Genomic DNA, 18938 nt, shown 5'->3' on the forward strand with positions numbered 1-18938 from the left:
CCTTGCCAGGAAATAAGATTTGCTGCACATTCCAAGGACACTGCACTTTCCTGGGCAAGCTGCTGCAACCTGCTGGCAGATGGCCGTGCTCTCTGCCCACTCCTGCCCAGCTCTGGGTAGTAGCGGGCACGTTGCAGCCTGGCGAAGGCAAGAAGCCTCGAGAGCTGTCACAGAGCAGAAGGGCAGCTGAGATGCTGAAAAGCAGCAAAGCTGAACAGCCTGCCTCAGCTTCAGCAGTGTGTAATTGACTGAAGGCGAAAAACCAAGCAGCAGAGCAGCGGGCTTCTGTGCGCACTGAAGGCAATTGCAAGAATCCAGCAGCTGCTCCTTGCCAAGCACAGTCAGCTGCCTAGGTTCTTGCTTCTTGACCAACTCACAGTTGCCCTTCTTTTCAGCAGCTGCCACCGTGTTCTCTGCATCTCGGAGCCTCTGGGGAGCAACAAGAATTTCCAAGGTGGGATGCATGACGACTATGTCAAAACCCAGGAAAGTTGTCCTGGAACACCTTCCATTGGCATGCCAAGAGTGAATTCAAGAGGCAGGAGAGCAGCAGCCACCGTCCTGCAGCAGTCTGCGAGCTTCGCACACAAGCCGGCTTCTTCGCGGCTTCGTTCTTCGCCTCTTGCAAGCTACCGCGATCTCCGGCTGCCGGAGGACAAGAAGCGGCTACTTCGCGCACAGATCACTGGAGCGGCAGCGGTGCGCTCCGAAGCGCCGCTTCTGCCGAGAGACGCCGGCAAGCGGCACTTGCTTTCGGCCAGCTCCGGAGCTGCGTATTCTGCCTCTCTAGTCGCCTACATCTTAGCCAAAAGCTTTTCCGCTCCAGTTCTCAAGGAGAAAGTGTACCAGCACTGCTCACTTAGCCCGACCTTGCCAGGAAATAAGATTTGCTGCACATTCCAAGGACACTGCACTTTCCTGGGCAAGCTGCTGCAACCTGCTGGCAGATGGCCGTGCTCTCTGCCCACTCCTGCCCAGCTCTGGGTAGTAGCGGGCACGTTGCAGCCTGGCGAAGGCAAGAAGCCTCGAGAGCTGTCACAGAGCAGAAGGGCAGCTGAGATGCTGAAAAGCAGCAAAGCTGAACAGCCTGCCTCAGCTTCAGCAGTGTGTAATTGACTGAAGGCGAAAAACCAAGCAGCAGAGCAGCGGGCTTCTGTGCGCACTGAAGGCAATTGCAAGAATCCAGCAGCTGCTCCTTGCCAAGCACAGTCAGCTGCCTAGGTTCTTGCTTCTTGACCAACTCACAGTTGCCCTTCTTTTCAGCAGCTGCCACCGTGTTCTCTGCATCTCGGAGCCTCTGGGGAGCAACAAGAATTTCCAAGGTGGGATGCATGACGACTATGTCAAAACCCAGGAAAGTTGTCCTGGAACACCTTCCATTGGCATGCCAAGAGTGAATTCAAGAGGCAGGAGAGCAGCAGCCACCGTCCTGCAGCAGTCTGCGAGCTTCGCACACAAGCCGGCTTCTTCGCGGCTTCGTTCTTCGCCTCTTGCAAGCTACCGCGATCTCCGGCTGCCGGAGGACAAGAAGCGGCTACTTCGCGCACAGATCACTGGAGCGGCAGCGGTGCGCTCCGAAGCGCCGCTTCTGCCGAAAGACGCCGGCAAGCGGCACTTGCTTTCGGCCAGCTCCGGAGCTGCGTATTCTGCCTCTCTAGTCGCCTACATCTTAGCCAAAAGCTTTTCCGCTTCAGTTCTCAAGGAGAAAGTGTACCAGCACTGCTCACTTAGCCCGACCTTGCCAGGAAATAAGATTTGCTGCACATTCCAAGGACACTGCACTTTCCTGGGCAAGCTGCAACCTGCTGGCAGATGGCCGTGCTCTCTGCCTACTAGCGGGCACGTTGCAGCCTGGCGACGGGAAGAAACCTCTGAAACGATACGCGGAATAAATAAATAGACTCCATAACCTGGGGTCGTTATGAAATGGGTATGTATGTCAGCGCCCAGCACAAGTGAGATAGCTCTCCAAAAGTTGTGCCCCGAGCCTCAGTCTGACCCACACTTTTATTCTTAAAGACGTTCCATATGCAATACACTGCACGACTTTTTCATGCGTATTCAACCCCTGGCCCCGCCTGTCCTCGCTTCTCATGCTAAGTCCACGCCCTTCTGGGCATGCGTGGTTTGCTGTGGTGGTCGTACGGGGGGTCTCTTGGTGGTCCTGAGGCTGAAGATTGTGGTCTTCCTCATGATTGAACTTTTGAACTTTTCCTCTCTGCGCGTGCGCTTTTGGTCCTTTGGTGCTTATCTGAGTACGTCTGTCAGTCTTGATAGGCTTGGAGACAGAGGAGCTTCTTTATCTGGGTTCTTTGCTTCTTCTGGTATTGTTCTTTATGCAAGAAGCTTCCGAAATTTGCATTTTCCTATGCCCTTTGTACTAGGCAGAGGTTTCTTAAGTAAAAGGTTGAAAATTCAACACATAACTCTACAAGCTAAATTAGAAATGCTTAATTCATTTTGTTAACCTAACTCTAAAAATCTCTGCTTCAGTCCCCCCTTTTCTTAAAATATAGTAAATTCTTTTACTACAGGGGTCTTGATTTAAATTCTGATCTACTATCATGACCGTCCTCTTTCAGTAAGATTCTATGAGTTCTAGAGAGTGATGTCAGACTGGCCATGTGTTTTAACATCCTCGAATTCTACATGAGTGTTAAAGTAGACATCATTAAACTTACAGTAACTAAAATTAATAGAATTATAATTGGGTGACATAAAGTCTTCTAAACAGTGTATTTCACTAGTTATGACTTGTGTTTATTAGCTAGTGATTGGTGCTGGATACACCAAGTTAAGAGACTTAACATACAGGAGGTTAGTGACATGTCTTGGGTAGACATTCTCTTTCGCACCCCATATGGTTTTTCATAAAGCAATTCAAAGTGGTTTAGCTTTTCTTTAGTCTTGGGTTTGGTTCGGATCTGCAGTAGTGCTAATGGGAGGGATTGAGTCCATGACAAATTAGCTTCTTGTCCCAATTGTACAATTTGTTGTTTGATCAAATGATTCATTTTTTTTTACCTGACCACTTGATTGTGGGTTATATGGGGTGTGAAGTTCTCAGTCTATGTTCAAGTATTGGCTAACTTGTTGCACGAATTTTACAATAAAATGTGGTCCTCTATTTGAGGAGATTGTGGCCAGGACTCTAAAGCGTGGTATGTTTTCTTGTACCAATACCTTAGTTACTTCTTGAGCTTTAGAAGTCCTGGTGGGGAATGCTTCTGGCCATCCTGAAAAGGTATCTGTTAGCACCAGTAAAAACTTATACCCCCCTTTTCTTGGCAATTCTGTACAATCAATCTGCCATTGCTGCTCCGGCCCATGACCCTTCCTAATCTGGCTAAGCTTTGGTTTGGGAGTATTTTTGGGGTTGGTCTGGAGGCAAAGGTCACATTGTCGAGTTGTAAATGTCTAGTTATGATAGAGCATCAATACCCCAATGGTTTTCTGGTGTTCTTCCTTTATTAGGGACCATAATAAATAGGAGGGTAGAACTAATTTTCCTTCTATGGTGGCCCATCCCTCTTGGTTATAGTCTCCTTTTTGCTCATAGATTAATTTTTTTTCTAGTTTGTTGTATCTTGGCTTACCTTTAGGGGAAATTTGCCCGTCTGGAATCAGGGCTGCCTCAGTTATGACCTCAATTCTTGCTGCTTCTTTTGCTTCCCTATCTGCCAGCTCGTTTCCTTCTTCCAATTCTGAGTTTATCTTCTGATGTGCCTTAATGTGCATGATCGCTACTTTCTCTGGCAACTGGACTGCTTCTAGAAGTCGCAGTACTTCTGATGCATCTTTAATATTTTTCCCTTGAGAGTTCAGCAGTCCTCTCTCTTTCTAAATGGCTCTGTGAGCATGCACTACTCCAAATGCATACTTCGAGTCCGTGTATATGTTTATTTCTTTCCCTCTTGCCAATTCTAGGGCCCGAGTTAGAGCAATTATCTCGGCCTTCTGTGCAGAGGTATTTGTTGGCAGGGGCCCAGATGATATTACTTCCTTGCACGTTGTAACTGCCTACCCGGCGTGCCGTTTTCCACTGATGATATAACTGCTTCCATCAGTAAACGAGACTTCTGCATTCTCCAGAGGGGTGTCCTTCGAGTCAGGGCAGCTGGAGTAGGTGGCTTCAATGGTCTCCAGGCAGTCATGTTCCACTGGTTCCCCTTGGTTTCTACTGAGGAAGGAGGCTGGATTGACAATGTTAGTCACTACTATCTCTACATCATCTTGCTCCACTATGATAGCTTGGTATCTCAGGAGCCGTTGTGGGGAAAGCCAATGCCCACCTTTTACCTCTAGCACTGCAGACACTGTGTGAGACACTAGCACAGTTCTTTTCTGGCCTAGGGTGAATTTGTGTGCCTCTTGGATGTTCAGTACGACTGCTGCAACAGCTCTGAGGCACCCAGGCCACCCTTTAGCTGCTGTATCCAATTGCTTAGAGAAGTAAGCCACTGCTCTCCGATATGGGCCGAGGTCCTGTGCTAGTATTCCTAAGGCGATTCCTTGCTTCTCATGGGAGAATAAAAGGAAAGGCTTACTCACGTCCGGCAATCTCAGGGCTGGAGCTGACATGAGGGCTTTTTTCAGCTGGTTGAAAGCTTGCGTAGCTTCCTTTGTCTCTTGGATGTTCCTGCTTTCAGTTGCAATCAGTTCATAGAAGGGCTTAACAAACAGTCCATAGTTATAGATCCATAACCTGCACCACCCTGTCATCCTCAGGAAAGTTCGTAGTTCCTTTACAGTCTGAGGTTTTGGGGTCTGGCATATTGCCTCCTTCGGCTTTGGCCCAAGGTACGTTGTCTAGCACTGACTTCGTAGCCCAGATAAGTTACTTTCTGTTTTACTACTTGGGCTTTTTTCTTTGATACTCGGTACCCTTGGAGCCCCAAAAAGTTCAAGAGGCTTATCGTCCAGGCCATGCATGCTTCCCTTGTCCGTGTGGCTATCAGGATGTCATCTACGTACTGTAGCAACTTCCCTTCCTCTGGAGGGGCTTCTCAGGTCTCTAATTCTTTTGCAAGTTGTTCTCCAAACAAAGTGGGTGAGTTTTTGAATCCTTGTGGGAGTCTGGTCCATGTCAGTTGAGTTCTTCGCCCGCTCTTAGGATTTTCCCATTCAAATGCAAAAATTTTCTGGCTTCGTGGATAGGAAGGCAAAAGAAGGCATCTTTTAAATCTAAAACGGTAAACCAAGTTAGCTCGGCTGTTAAGCAAGTTAATAACGTGTAGGGATTGGCCACCACAGGATACAGATCCTCAGTTACCTTGTTTATGGCCCGCAGATCCTGTACTAACCGGTATGACCCATCAGGTTTACGAACTGGTAGGATAGGGGTATTAACACTTACATAACATAAGTTGTAACAAGGTATTATAGACAATATCATGGTCATCAATGGAAGCAATATTTGATTGAACTTTTTCAGTTCTGAGGGTTCGTAACTTGTGTTTGTCAGTCACAGCAGGGAAGCACAGTGAGGCTGCTTAACAGGGCAGGATGCATACATATACTTTCCTTCGTCTACATTCACTTAACTTTATTTTTACTTACTCTTACACATAACAAAACAACCACAACAACAAGGTACCTTTTATTTTTCAACACACCTATTACACTTTTAGGTGTCCCTGGCTAGTCCCAGTGTTCTTGGATACCCCTCAATCTAGCTGTGTGGTTCCCAACTCTAGATCCTGTCAGACTTATCTTCAAACTGGCAAAATTTTTACTCAATCTTGGGTGCTCTCAACAACCCAGCAAACTTAATTCTGGCTGCTCTTGGAATGTTAATCCCTCAACCCAGCAGGTTTGACTTAACCCTGGATGCTCTTGGAACATTAATCCCTCAATCCAGCAGGTTTGATCTTGGATGTTCTTGGGCATTCTTATCCCTCAATCCAGCAGAATTTTTAGGGGCCCCTCCTACACATTTTACCTTTTATTTTTCCCCAATAGATTATGCCAAGAAAACCCTCTTTTTACCTTTTAATTAATTTTTTTTTCTAATTAATTACCTTTTCTTCCCCCCCCCCCCCCCCACTAAGGGGTCCCACTCTTTCTCTGAGACCCAGTCCCAGGGGGGGTTCTCTCACTCTTTTTATCACTCGCTTAGTCTCTTTACTGGCCGCTTTTCTCGCGAAAAAGACGGAAACGCAGCATGGGAGACTGCCGCTCTCGCTTAGCAGGTCTGGGGTAACCAGCCCGCCTCTCATTCACACACATTCATCCCCCCTTTATTCGCCCTGTAATGCAAAGGATCTCCCAGTTGCCGAGCCGTGGGGGCTTTTAGCCACTCGGCACGAAGCTCGGATAGCTGGTACATCTGAGGGTCCACCAGAAGAACGGGAGGGACACTCGGGTTGCTGAAATCCTGCTCGTTTATTGAAGGGTCGCAGAAGGGGCAAAAAGGGAGACAACGAAGCAGAAGGGAGGCAGATTCCGAGAGCCCCGAAGGGCGGGGTGAGGATTCTTTTACTGCGTAGGGGTAGGAGGGTTTAGCATTCGAGGGTACAATCTGGAGAAGGCTAAAGGGAGGGGAAATACAACATTAACCAGTGGGGAAAAGGGAAAGGAGTGTTCTTGGTGGAAGAACCAAAGGGAAAACGTGGAACAGAGAAGATTCTAGGCTAAGGGGCAGACTTGAACAATAACTGACAGGACAGGGGGAGGGTACAATTCTCTTACAAAAGGGGGTGGAGAACTCATACAACTGCTGTTTCCCATGGCAACCCTAGACTGCCTTCCCCAACCCCTCCTCCTACATCTCCCCCGTTTTTATTTATTAAATAAGCACTTCCCAACGTTTTAAGCAACATACGTCTAAACAAAAATAAAGCAACCGAGATCATGAACATTATCAGAAAGATCCAAAAGAGTCCCCTGAGGATGATAGCAACCCACCCTGGGACACCCCATTGAGACAGCAGTTTATTCACAGGATCTACAGTCGAGGTCTCAGTCTTGAGGTCGTCAACTTGCTCTCGGATCCGCTGGATATTAGCTTGGATGGATGTGCTCTTTGATGCCAGATTGAAGCAGCACATTCCTTCAAAGTCCTCACAGCCGTGGCCATGGGCGAGCAGTAAGAAGTCAATAGCAGCCCTATTTTGCAGTGTGGCGTGCCGGGTGACTTCTTCGTCCGCTAGCAAGTCGGAAAGGGCAGCGGACGTGGCGTTGGCCTGCTTACTGAGCCAACACTCGAGGTGAGAAAGCTCACCGAGGGCCTTTGCTGTGGCATACCATGGTAAAAATATGGATACCGTGACTCTCTTCGTCTTTCCCCAATTGTAAATTTTTGAATCACAATTTTCGTCGAATTGGTTATAGGATCTCTTTTTGCGAGCCAATTTATTTTCGTTTTTCCAATTTAAAATTTGGGTTTTGTTCGGTGTCAGTGTGGTAAGCTGCCCAAGGCTGCAGGGGCCTCCCTGGATTTGGGAGGGAATCCCTGCCCACACCCTGTCGCCGCAGATGAGAAAAAACCCCCTGGGGAGCACCCTGGGAACTGAGGAGGACCTAGATACCATGGTCGAGGTGTAATTGCACCAATTTGCTGCATGGTATCTCCCATCGTGGGGAGATACATCGTGTCTTTTTACTTCTTGGGTACCAGCGGGGTGGAGTTTAGCCATTTGATCCCAGTCTTTCTGGGAGGGCTGGTACCTAAACCTGACACAATATGTTGCCTGAGAGGAGCCCAATAGGTCCAATTCTTGGGGCTCCTGTGGTGCATATGGCAGAATCCTCGTCCACTCATCCCAGGTGTCCACAGGATTAGGTTTTTTTCCTGCATATGGATAGTCGTTTGGCGACAGGGGGACTCCTACCAGGCACGTGGATAACGGATTGTCCACACTTCCCATGGCCATACAGAAGTTGTCCTGCTTCAAGGACTTCGCCAGCGTGACCCATATGTTTTCTCTCAGCTGTGGGACTATCCAGCTCCTGACCGGTGACAGCCAGATGATGACGATCAGGAGCATCAGATGTTTCAGAGGTGTCCTCAAGGCGGTAGTCATCCTCAGCGTCTTGTGATAAAAGAAAGCATAACTTGAATGATAAATTTTCCTCAGTGGTCCCTCCCCAACCTCCCCCGTTTTTATTTACTAAATAAGCACTAAATAAAATTAGAGAAAAGGGGTAAGGATTGAGGGAAAGGGGAGGTTAGGGGAAAGGAAAGGGTACAGGGGGCGATGGGGTAATTGGGTACGTAGAGTTCAGCGGGGGAAAATATCTTCGGGTAATCATGACACGTGTGACGATATTGGGAGGAACGGTCTTTCTTCTCCTCCTCTTCCAGGCAGTGGAAACTCCGTCCAGCGATGAGGTGTTCTCGGTGCTTTGCACCAAGGACACGTTGTCTTGCTGAGCTGGCACCTCTACGAAGGGCTTGACATATTTCCCCGGAATCCATCTTGGTCCTTTATCTGTAGAAACACAGGCATACCCTCTCCCCCAGGTTATTAGAGGGAAAGGGCCCTGGATAGCTTTGGATTCTGGGTCCTTTATCAAGACTGGTGGCCTCTCGGCGAGTTGCGCTCTGGTGTTATTGTGAAAATGGCGGATAATAGGAGGGTCAGGCTCCCTTTCTGAGCAGTTTAAAAAATTCAGGACATACAGGGCCTTACATAACCTTTCGGCTGGGCTCACTGTAATGTCCGGCTTATGTTGTTGTTCAAGGAGCCTTTTTAGATTTCTGTGGGCCCTCTCTATTATCGCCTGTCCTGTAGGATTGTGGGGAATTCCGGTGGTATGGGAAATTCCCCACTGTTGCGCAAACTCACCGAAGCGCTTTGACGCATAGCATGGGCCATTATCAGTTTTTATGTGAGATGGGACTCCCAACGTAGAGAATGCCATGAAAAGATGTTTCATGGCATCCCTGGTTTTTTCGCCTGCATGGACGGAGGCAAACACTGCGCCGGAAAACGTGTCAATAGAGACATGTATGTATTTCATCCGACCAAACGGCTCGAAGTGTGTTACATCTGTCTGCCATATCTCTAGCGCTCCCAACCCTCGGGGATTTGTCCCCGAAATGAGGGAAGGAAGAGCGAAAGACTGGCAGCTCGGGCAGGTAGAAACAATGGTTCTTGCCTGTGCTATCGAGATCTTAAACTGTCGCACTAGAGCCGGGGCATTCTGGTGGTAAAATGCACGGCTGAGCCGCGCTTGCCGGAGTATGTCTGGTAAGGTGGTTGAAGCGGTTGCAGATATTTGTGTTGACATGGCTAGGAGGTCCGCTTTCCGATTACCCTCAGTGATCTCTCCGGGTAAATCGGTGTGTGCCCTTACGTGCATGATATGATAAGGTTGCTCTCTATGGGAAAGTAGCCAAATGAGATCAGAGAGTAAACTGTATAAATTTGTGTTTGAAACTTCTTTGAGGAGGGCACCTTCGGCCCTTTCTGCTACCCCAGCGACATAGGCCGAATCAGTGACCACATTCAGAGGCTGTTGAAATTTTTTGAATGCTCTCACGACTGCGGCAAGTTCCGCCATCTGGGGGGAACCCTCAACCACTTGGACGTCAGACTCCCACTTCTGACTGTCCGGGTCCTTCCAAGTGATCACCGATTTGTGGGATCTGCCCGACCCATCGGTGAACACCGTGAGAGCACCTGGAATTGGTGTTTTGCTTTTAAACATTCTCGGGGCCAAATGCAATGTATCCTTAAACAATTTATGCTTAGGATAGTGAACCGAAATTTGTCCGGGGAAGCTGTCCAGAGCAATGAGCAAATTTTCATTAGTTTGCAACAACGAGTCCAATTGATCTAATCTAACAGGTAAGTAAATGCACTCAGGGTCACACCCTGCGAGGGTTCAGAGGCGGTGTCGTGCCTTCATTATTAAAGTGGCTAGCAATTCTGCAGGGGTCGTGATCGTCCTAGAGGGCTGGTGTGGTAGGAAGAGCCACTCTAAGATGACCAGGGGATCAGATGCTCTGTTATCCCACTGGAAGAGAAGTCCATGGAGGTGGGGGCACTTACCCAACACCGCGAAGTTCACGGGAAGGGTCCGGACCACGCGGTGTGCCTGGCGAGACTTCAGAGCAACAGCAACCCGTTGCAGGGCTTCCCGCGCGGCAGGTGTCAGCTCGCGTGGTGAGGCGAGGTCTCCGTCGCCTCGAAGCAGACAGAAGAGAGGTGACAGCTCCTCAGTCGTCAGTCCCAGGAGGGGGCGGATCCAGGTGATCGTTCCGCACAGCTGCTGAAGGTCTCGCAGAGTCTTCGGATCCTTGTTGATGGTCAGTGTCTGTGGCGTCACTGTCCTTCCTGTGATGAGGAATCCGAGGTACCTCCATGGTGCTGAGAATTGGATCTTCTCTTCTGCTATCTGGAGCCCTGCAGCTTTGATAGCCTTAATAGTCTTGTCCAGTGTTGCCTTTAGGTATGTCGAGTCGGAAGCACAAACTAGCACATCATCCATGTCATGCAGGATGATGGCCTCAGGGAAAAGCCGACGCACAGGTGATAAAATCTGCGCTACAAAAGTCTGACAGAGCACAGGGGAATTTTTCATCCCCTGAGGCAGGGATGTCCAATGATATCTTTTAAAAGGTTCAGCCCTATTCAATGATGGTACAGAAAAGGCGAACCTGGGAGCATCCCCGGGGTAGAGCGGAATGTTAAAAAAGCAGTCTTTGATGTCTATCACTGCTAGCTGCCAGTCTCTGGGGAGCATAGAAGGTGACGGAAGGCCTGGTTGAATGGGACCCATATCTTCTATCACATCATTAACCCTTCGCAGGTCTTGGAGCAGGCGCCACCTGTCTGTGCCAGGTTTTCTAATTACAAAGACAGGGCTATTCCAAGGGCTGGTAGAAGGTGTTAAATGCCCAAGTTTCACCTGCTCCTCTACTCATTTATGAAGCGCACTCAATTTTTCTGATGGAAGGGGCCACTGATCCACCCAGACCGGTGTGTTGGTTTTCCAGGTCAGGGGTGGGGAAGTGCGCTCTGCAGTGGCCCACGCTAAAAATCCCACAAAGGGCTAGGGATGTCGAGGCGGGCTCCCCATTGGCATAAAACATCCCTTCCTAATAATAGTATGTTTGAAGAGACAACAAAAGGTCTCACCGTTGCCAATTGTCCTTCCGGACCTTCCACGCACACAAGATGCCTACTCCTCAGAGAGTGGACCGCTCCGCCCACACCGGAGATCCTGCCGCAAGGGGGCACAAGCTCCCAGTCGCTGGGCCACCTCACCTGGGGGATGATGGTCACGTCAGCTCCTGTGTCTGCCATGAGCCGCATCTGCACCGACTTTCCCTGCAAAGAAAGTTTGGCATCAATTAATGGTCTTTCTTTACATACATTTTGGGTGAAGAAAACATGTCTCTCTGTGTCCGGGTCATCGTGGGTGTCCAGTACGTAAAGCAAAGCAAAAGGATCGCCTTTCCTTAAAGTAAATGGTGGGTGGTTACAAATGACGGAGACGGTGATCTCCTCTCCTGGTGGAAAACACACTACCTCAGGTAAGATGGTGATTTCATTTGGCGTGTTGAAGGAGTCTTCTAAGATGAGCACGGTGGTGTCCCGACAGTCGTGGAGGGGGCCCAGGAACCCAGCAGGAATTCTCGTCAGGTCCTCATCCTGGAGAGAGATGGTGACGCTGCTGCGGAGGACCTGATGATTGCCCTGATTTAGGGTACCTGTCCGGCGGAAGAGGCGGAGTCCGTCCTCGTGGCTGCGCTGAACTGCTGGACTTGGCCGCGCGGCCACTCGTCCTCCCTGATGGTCGGGAGGCTGGGATGCTGAGAAGGGCCACTTGGTGTCGTCGCGCGGCCCTTCCTCGCGCTTCGCCGCCAGTTTCCCGCTGGCTGGTACCCTTGTCGCTGTAGATGAAACTGGTGATCTTGATAAAATGGGTTCCTAGGATATGGTCTTGGGGGGGGCAAGATAGGTTGTTGAATCTGTGGCCAGTGGGGACAGTTCACCTGGATGTGACCCAGCTGACCACAGTTAAAACAGCGCGTATTTTGTAAGTTTATCATGGCCTCTCCCACCCCTTTGCTGACAGCCAGGGCCACCGTGTGCTCCATTGACATTGCCTTTGTGCAAGCCTCCACCATCTGAGAGATGGTGGGCTCGGGGTCCTGAGGTAGTGCACGGAGAATCTTTTTTGTTTCCGAATTAGAGTTAGAAATGGCCATCTTTCGTAGAAGCTCTGCACGAGCTTCTGCGTTGTCTATTTGTCTCTCAATGGCCTCTTTCAGTCTATCAACAAAAGTAATAAAAGTCTCCTCAGGCCCTTGCATGATAGAAGAAAAGTTTTGGAGGGGGATCTTACCATCCGGTATCTTCAGGAGTGCCTCCTTTCCCGCTGCTGCTATGTCCTGAAGCAGCTCCTGTGCTAGTAGAATTTGGTCCTCCGGACTGCTGAACTCCCCTTCTCCAGCAAGGGCTTCCATTGCCTCATCCCCCTCTCCCACCACCTCTGCGAGATCATACTTGCGCAGGAGTGGTTTCAACAGTTTTTTCCAATGAATCTCCCAGAGGTCGCATTCGGTGGGAGCAAACAGTGCCTTAGCAATATACCTTAAATCATGGGGGACTAGGAAACGTCCAGCAAATGTTAAGTCCAGCACATTTTTAAAGAAAGGCGAGTTTCTGCCATAATCTTTGGCAGCCTTCCTTAACTCCTTCACCTCAGCGTATGGAATTTGCTCCCACTTTGGCTCCCTCCCCCGCCGGAGGATGACCGGTGCCGCAAAGCTGCCCAAGTCCCGTGCCAATTCCAAATTCCCATCCTTAATTGCCTCCTCTCTGATCTTTGCCCAACCCCCCCCCCCCGACTTGTTGGAATGCTGGGGGCTGCCACTCTCCTCATCCTCTTCCGAGGATGAAGCAGGCTGGGTTAGGGCACGGTGCCTCCCCCTGGCCGGTGGGTCCCGGAGACCGTGCGTCCGACAGGCCAGGATGGCCTGCTTCCGGCCAGGCTTCTTCCTGGTTCCGGTACTGGCAGTGGCAGGAGAGGAGGAGGCGTGTCCCGACCCACCCACTGGGGCGTGACTTTCTGGTGGGGGGTTCCCACCCACGGGGGCTGGGCCCACTTGGGGGCTGGTCCCAGCCACAGGGGGCCCACCCAGGGGTGTGGTCAGAGGGAAGGAGGGGACGGGTCCCGACACAGGGGCGGCACTCGACGGAGGGGGGGGAGGAGGCGGGGGCGAGATGTCAGGAATTTTCTGGGGTGAAGGAGAAGGAGGGGCGCCATCTTGGGGCTGGTCTTTTTTCGCCATGAGGCAGGCGCCATTTTGTCCTATTTGTTCAGTTAAGTCCTCTAAAGAGCAACAGGGTTTCAAACTAGGATTAGGGTCTCTGGTATAGAGGGAACAGGAATGACATGTGTTGGGGTGGCCAGTCCCAACACACGAATGGGACAGGGAGGATCGGGAAGCAGCAGAGAGACGGCAGCAGCTCTGTGCCGATGTATGGCAGGATCTGTCTCCCGATCCGCCCTTAGGGGAAGAGGGAATAGGATTGGGGGGGGAGGAACACGAGGTAGGTGAACTGGGGACCCAACTCTCTCTCTTCTTTTTTAACAAATTAAGAATGGAATGAAAAAGCGGAAAAAAACGACCGACTGAAATCCTCCCCTGAACTTGTAAATCGTAAATCTTTCTCCCAACTCTTCCCCAGAAATCAGGCACCAAAACATCTTCCCGTGTAATAGCAGGAAAATGTTCAAAAATAAATTTAACAAAAGGCTTTAAATCTCTCTTATTAAAAGAAATGTTCCCTAAAACAAGGTGGGACTTAATTTGGATCTAAAACTCCCGTTGAGCTGGAGACAGGCGGTTACCCATTATATCAGGTCTCACAGCTAAATCACCCTCTTCGAAAAGGAAAAAAAAACAAAAAAAAAAACAAAAAAGGGAGGTGACGCCTAGTCAGGCGTAAGAAAAAGCGAGATAAGCATACCTCTGAAGGACACAGGCATAAAACGGGGACATCGAAGAGGGGTCTGGTGGAACTTCTGCTGGTCCGAGGGCGTTGCTGCTGCCGCGCAGCTCGAAGGTCCGTCGGTTATCAGCAGAACCCAGGAGACAGAAGCCTTCCGAACTGAAAGGGCGACTGTCCCAGGAAACTGGTCCCGAACGCCACTTGCAATCCTGGAGAAGGCTGGTCACAGAGCAGGCAATCTCCAGGAGACGGTCAAGGACTGGACCCGCTGGTGTCCGTCCCTGTTCGGGCAGCCAGTTGCCGAGCCGTGGGGGCTTTTAGCCACTCGGCACGAAGCTCGGATAGCTGGTACATCTGAGGGTCCACCAGAAGAACGGGAGGGACACTCGGGCTGCTGAAATCCTGCTCGTTTATTGAAGGGTCGCAGAAGGGGCAAACAGGGAGACAACGAAGCAGAAGGGAGGCAGATTCCGAGAGCCCCGAAGGGCGGGGTGAGGATTCTTTTACTGCGTAGGGGTAGGAGGGTTTAGCATTCGAGGGTACAATCGGGATGTGATAAACTGTGGTAACTTGTTTGTTCATCAAAGGAATTGGAATATTAAAGGAGGAAAAATAAAATTAAAGTATGAGGGACTAGCTTGCTTGTTAGGAGATAGGGGAAGCATCTGTGAAGTTGGGAAACAGCAACTTGTGGGTTTTACTAAAAAAAGGACAATAAAGAAGCAACTGCTACAAACTGCAAGGCTATAGGCATATTGCAAGGCTATAGACATATTGCAAAAGGCAAGACCGCAAGTATGATTAATCACCATTTAGGGAGCTTTTCTTAGCTTCTCTTGCAGACACAGGCTAAGGATGTTGGGGGATGGCCGGAGCTGATTATGAAATCAGCGACCACCAGGCAACGGCCACCGGACTAGACAACGTAGGAGTGCTCCGGGTACGCCCATCACTGTCCGGAACCGATTGTGAAACCAACGATCACCTGCCTCGACATAACGCAGACACGATGCAGAGGGATGCTCAAGCTAGGCCAACGCTATCACAAGAGACGCGAATGAAGAAACCTCCAAGAAACTATAAAAGAGACTGAATAAGGGGGGTGGGGTGTGGGGCACTGCAGTGTGGGACACTGCAGGAGGGGCGGTTAGGAGACCCCTACCCACCCAGCGCTGTTTTGCTTGCTACTGCTTGCTGTAATTAATAAAATTCCAATTGACCTTAAAAAGGCTGAATCAAATTATTCGCCTCAATTTATCACAATTTGGTGCCGTGACTCGGATAAAGGAAACCCGGGACGGAGGCCCCACTAGCGTGAGGCGCCCCACCGCCTTTTTGCGGTGGACCTAAGGGGGGGCTTCCTCCTTGGGCCTTTACCGACGAACCTAAAACTCAGTAGCAAGCAAAGTTACCCCCGTTAATCTTTGTGCACGAAGAACCGCGGAAGAGTGAACACGTAAGTAGCCCCGGGTGGGTGGTGGGCCTCCTTTTTCCAGGGTTGATTCAAACCTGCTGGATTGAGGGATTAATATTCCAAGAGCATCCAGGGTTGATTCAAACCTGCTGGATTGAGGGATTAATATTCCAAGAGCATCCAGGGTTGATTCAAACCTGCTGGATTGAGGGACTAATGTTCCAAGAGCATCCAGGGTTGGGGGATGTAGGAGGGGGGGAGCTGCACCCCCCTCGGCGTCGAGTTACCCTCGGTGGGGAGGCTCCTGGGTTAGGAGGAGAGCAAGCGGGCCTAACCCAGACGCGGAGGTGGACTGCGTCAAAGTTCCTGGGGCGGGGGATCCCCGGAGAAACTTCCCCAAGTTTCGGCTTACTAATTTAGTATAAGTGTATGTGCTCGGTGGGCCCCGTACAAGCGGGCTCCAGAATGCGTGTGCGTGTGAAAAAGACGGTGGGCCCCGTACAAGCGGGCTCCGGAGTGCATGTGAAAGGGACAAAGCCTCGACCCCGGAAACGGGGTCTTTAAGAGTCGTTTAGGGGTGTGTAGTCCCGGGGTGATTGAGGTGAATAAGAAGACACACAGGGCGAAGCCCCGGTGGAGAAACGGAGGCGCCGGAAAGACGTGAGTAGTCCGGTCTGCTCGGTCGCTCGGTCAGGGGTGGGAGTCCTGGAGTGTAGCAAATGCGAATGTGTGTGTGAGAGGGGAACTGGCAGCTCAGATTCCCCAAGTGAGTGTGGACCCCATAGTAGGGCGTTTCCCATATCCGGCGACGGAGTAGGCCACGAATTGGGGGAAGCGACTGTCGTATTGTTTGTGTTGAGTGTGAGAAGGCACTCTAGAAGATGGGTCAGAGAAAAAAGTAAATCTGCTGAACCCATGGGTGGGAGAATCTCGGTAAAACTTCCACTAGGCTTAACGGTAAAGTATTGGGATGCCTTTCCTTCTAGAAAAGGAAAAGATAGGGTTAAAATGATCCATTATTGTATGAAAATTTGGGGGGAGTAAACGGATAGGGGGAGACCAGCTGTATTGGCCCGTGTTTGGGTCGTTTGAGGATTGGATCTGTCAAGCTCTAAATATATATATATATTAACTCCAAAGAGCCCTTTAACCAAGAGGAGAGCGAATATGCAGCTCTTTGGATAGTGGGAGAGATTGAAGAAAGCTTTCCAGTTGTATTCAGGGGTGGACCCCAATACCCCAGAGGGTGAGACACTTTTGAAGGTGCATTTTGTGGTCGATTCTTGGGTGGACATTCGGAAGAAGTTGGAGAGGTTGGAGGGATGGCAGGCGAGAGGATTGGATGAGTTGTTGTGAGAGGCTCAAAAGGTGTGTGTTGGGAGAGAGGATGAGAGTTTTAAAAAGCAGTCTGGAATCGTGTTAGCAGCAGTGGGGGGGGACAGCGGAGTCCCCGGGGTGGGGGGAACTGGAGGTCAGTCCAGAGGTCACGACTGTTTCAAGAAGGGACACAGAGGAGAGAGTTCTGCAGAAGATGCTGATGAGGAACAGTTCAAAGAAGATTAAGGGGGTCGGGGGCTCTATCTACTGGGGACAAGAGAAAGAACAGAGCCCCTGGTAAAATTAAAAACAAGAATATGAGTTCCTTGTGGACTCAGGGGCGGAGAGATCAACCGTCCAGACCCTTCCCCAAGGGTGTAAGGTTTCACCTGAAATAATACAGGTGATTGGGGCCAAAGGGGAACCCTTTGGAGTACCTGTAATTAAGGATGTACTCTTAGAAAGTGATTCTAAATTAGGAATTGGGTCATTTTTACTAGTTCCAGAAGCAGATTATAATCTATTAGGGAGAGATTTGATGGTCGAGTTGGGGATAGGGATAGAGGCAAAAAAGGGAGAACTAACAGTGAAACTATATCCTCTCCGGGCTGAAGACGAGAAAAAGATTAACCCAGAAGTTTGGTATACCCCCGACAGTGTGGGGAAATTAAATGTTGAACCCTTTGAGGTAACTATCAGGAACCCAGAAATCCCTGTCAGGATTCGGCAATATCCCATACCCAAAGAGGGGAGGGAAGGACTAAAAACAGAAATAAAGAGACTTTTGGAAAAGGGACTTTTAGAACCCTGCATGTCCCCTTTCAATACCCCCATTCTGCCGGTAAAGAAACCGAATGGCAGTTACAGATTGGTGCATGACTTGCGGGAAATCAATAAAAGAACAGTTGAGAGATTCCCGGTCGTAGCCAATCCACATACTGTTTTAAGCCAACTTGGCCCAGAAAACCAGTGGTATAGTGTAATAGATCTTAAAGATGCTTTTTGGGCCTGTCCCCTTAAGGAAACTTCTAGAGATTATTTTGCTTTTGAATGGGAAGACCCGGATACACATAGAAAACAACAATTGAGGTGGACAGTCCTTCCCCAGGGGTTTACAGAATCCCCAAATTTGTTTGGGCAAGCTCTGGAACAAATATTGGCAGAATATTCACAGGGGGAGGGGATTGTGCTTCTACAATACGTAGATGATTTATTAATTGCAGGGAAAGAAGAAGAAAAAGTAAGGGAAGAAACTATAAAACTCCTAAATTATTTAAGCCTTAAGGGACTCAAAGTTTCAAAGTCAAAATTACAATTCGTGGAAGAGGAAGTTAAGTACCTCGGACACTGGCTGACTCAGGGGACTAAGAAATTGGATACTGATAGAGTCCAAGGAATACTTTCCCTGGAAGCTCCAAAAACTAAAAGGCAGGTTCGACAGTTACTGGGACTTTTTGGGTATTGCAGACAATGGATTGAAAATTTTAGTGGGAAAGTTAAATTTCTGTATGAAAAATTAACAACAGATGGGCTATTAAAGTGGAGCTCTGAGGATGAGACCCGGTTAAAATCATTGAAAACTGAATTGGTCAATGCCCCGGTTCTCAGCCTCCCGGATCTAAAAAGACCATTCTTTTTATTCATTAATGTCAATGAAGGGGTGGCATACGGGGTGTTAGCCCAGGAATGGGCTGGCGGAAAGAAACCAGTGGCATATCTTTCAAAGCTTCTCGACCCTGTTAGTCGAGGGTGGCCTGCCTGTTTGCAATCGATAGTGGCTGCTGCCCTTTTGGTAGAAGAAGCAGGAAAGATAACTTTTGGGAGTGAACTGAAGGTTCTATCTCCTCATAACATCCGTGGAGTACTACAACAAAAAGCGGATAAATGGATAACAGATGCCAGCCTCCTAAAGTATGAAGGCATCCTAATTTCTTCTCCTAGGTTAAGTATTGAAACCACAAGCTTACAAAATCCAGCCCAGTTTCTATATGGGGAACCAGTTGTGGGACTAACTCATGATTGTCTTTTGCAAATAGAGGAACAAACAAAAATAAGACCAGACCTCAAAGAGGAGGAATTAGAAGAAGGATATCGATATTATGTAGATGGATCCTCTCGGGTCCTTGAAGGGAAAAGGAAATCTGGGTATGCTATTGTGGATGGGAAGATTCTTAAGAAAATAGAATCTGGTCCTCTTAGTCCCAGCTGGTCAGCACAAGCATGTGAATTGTATGCAGTGCTCAGAGCTTTAGAACTGCTAAGAGGAAAGGCTGGGACCATTTCTACTGATTCAA

At 49.3% G+C, this 18938-nt stretch overlaps 1 protein-coding gene and 1 long non-coding RNA gene across 5 annotated transcripts; both read right to left on the reverse strand.

Moving 5' to 3' along the window:
- Window positions 1–3446: 3446 nt before the first annotated feature.
- LOC128783323 (uncharacterized) lies at window positions 3447–6019 on the reverse strand. The gene is made up of 2 exons (XR_008429079.1): window positions 5273–6019; window positions 3447–5184 (listed from the first exon to the last, which is right to left on the reverse strand). It is a non-coding gene; the product is annotated as an uncharacterized LOC128783323 (long non-coding RNA).
- Window positions 6020–6920: 901 nt separating this feature from the next.
- On the reverse strand, window positions 6921–16245 carry LOC128783319 (uncharacterized). Of its 4 annotated transcripts, none has more exons than XM_053933974.1 (4): window positions 13932–16245; window positions 12301–12564; window positions 11088–11845; window positions 6921–10503 (listed from the first exon to the last, which is right to left on the reverse strand). In XM_053933974.1, exons 1-4 carry the CDS (start codon window positions 13948–13950, stop codon window positions 9832–9834), a joined length of 1713 nt encoding a protein of 570 aa, XP_053789949.1. In that variant the 5' UTR covers window positions 13951–16245; the 3' UTR covers window positions 6921–9831. The 4 variants fall into 4 exon arrangements, with proteins under 4 accessions (XP_053789949.1, XP_053789948.1, XP_053789947.1 ...); XM_053933973.1 differs by lacking the exon at window positions 13932–16245 and having other exon boundaries at window positions 11088–11279; window positions 11481–11845; window positions 12301–13911; XM_053933972.1 differs by lacking the exon at window positions 13932–16245 and having other exon boundaries at window positions 11217–11845; window positions 12301–13911.
- Between the last annotated feature and the right edge of the window lie 2693 nt (window positions 16246–18938).

This window comes from Vidua chalybeata, unplaced genomic scaffold (assembly GCF_026979565.1).
Source record: "Vidua chalybeata isolate OUT-0048 unplaced genomic scaffold, bVidCha1 merged haplotype scaffold_200_ctg1, whole genome shotgun sequence".
NCBI classification, from domain to species: Eukaryota; Metazoa; Chordata; class Aves; order Passeriformes; family Viduidae; genus Vidua; species Vidua chalybeata.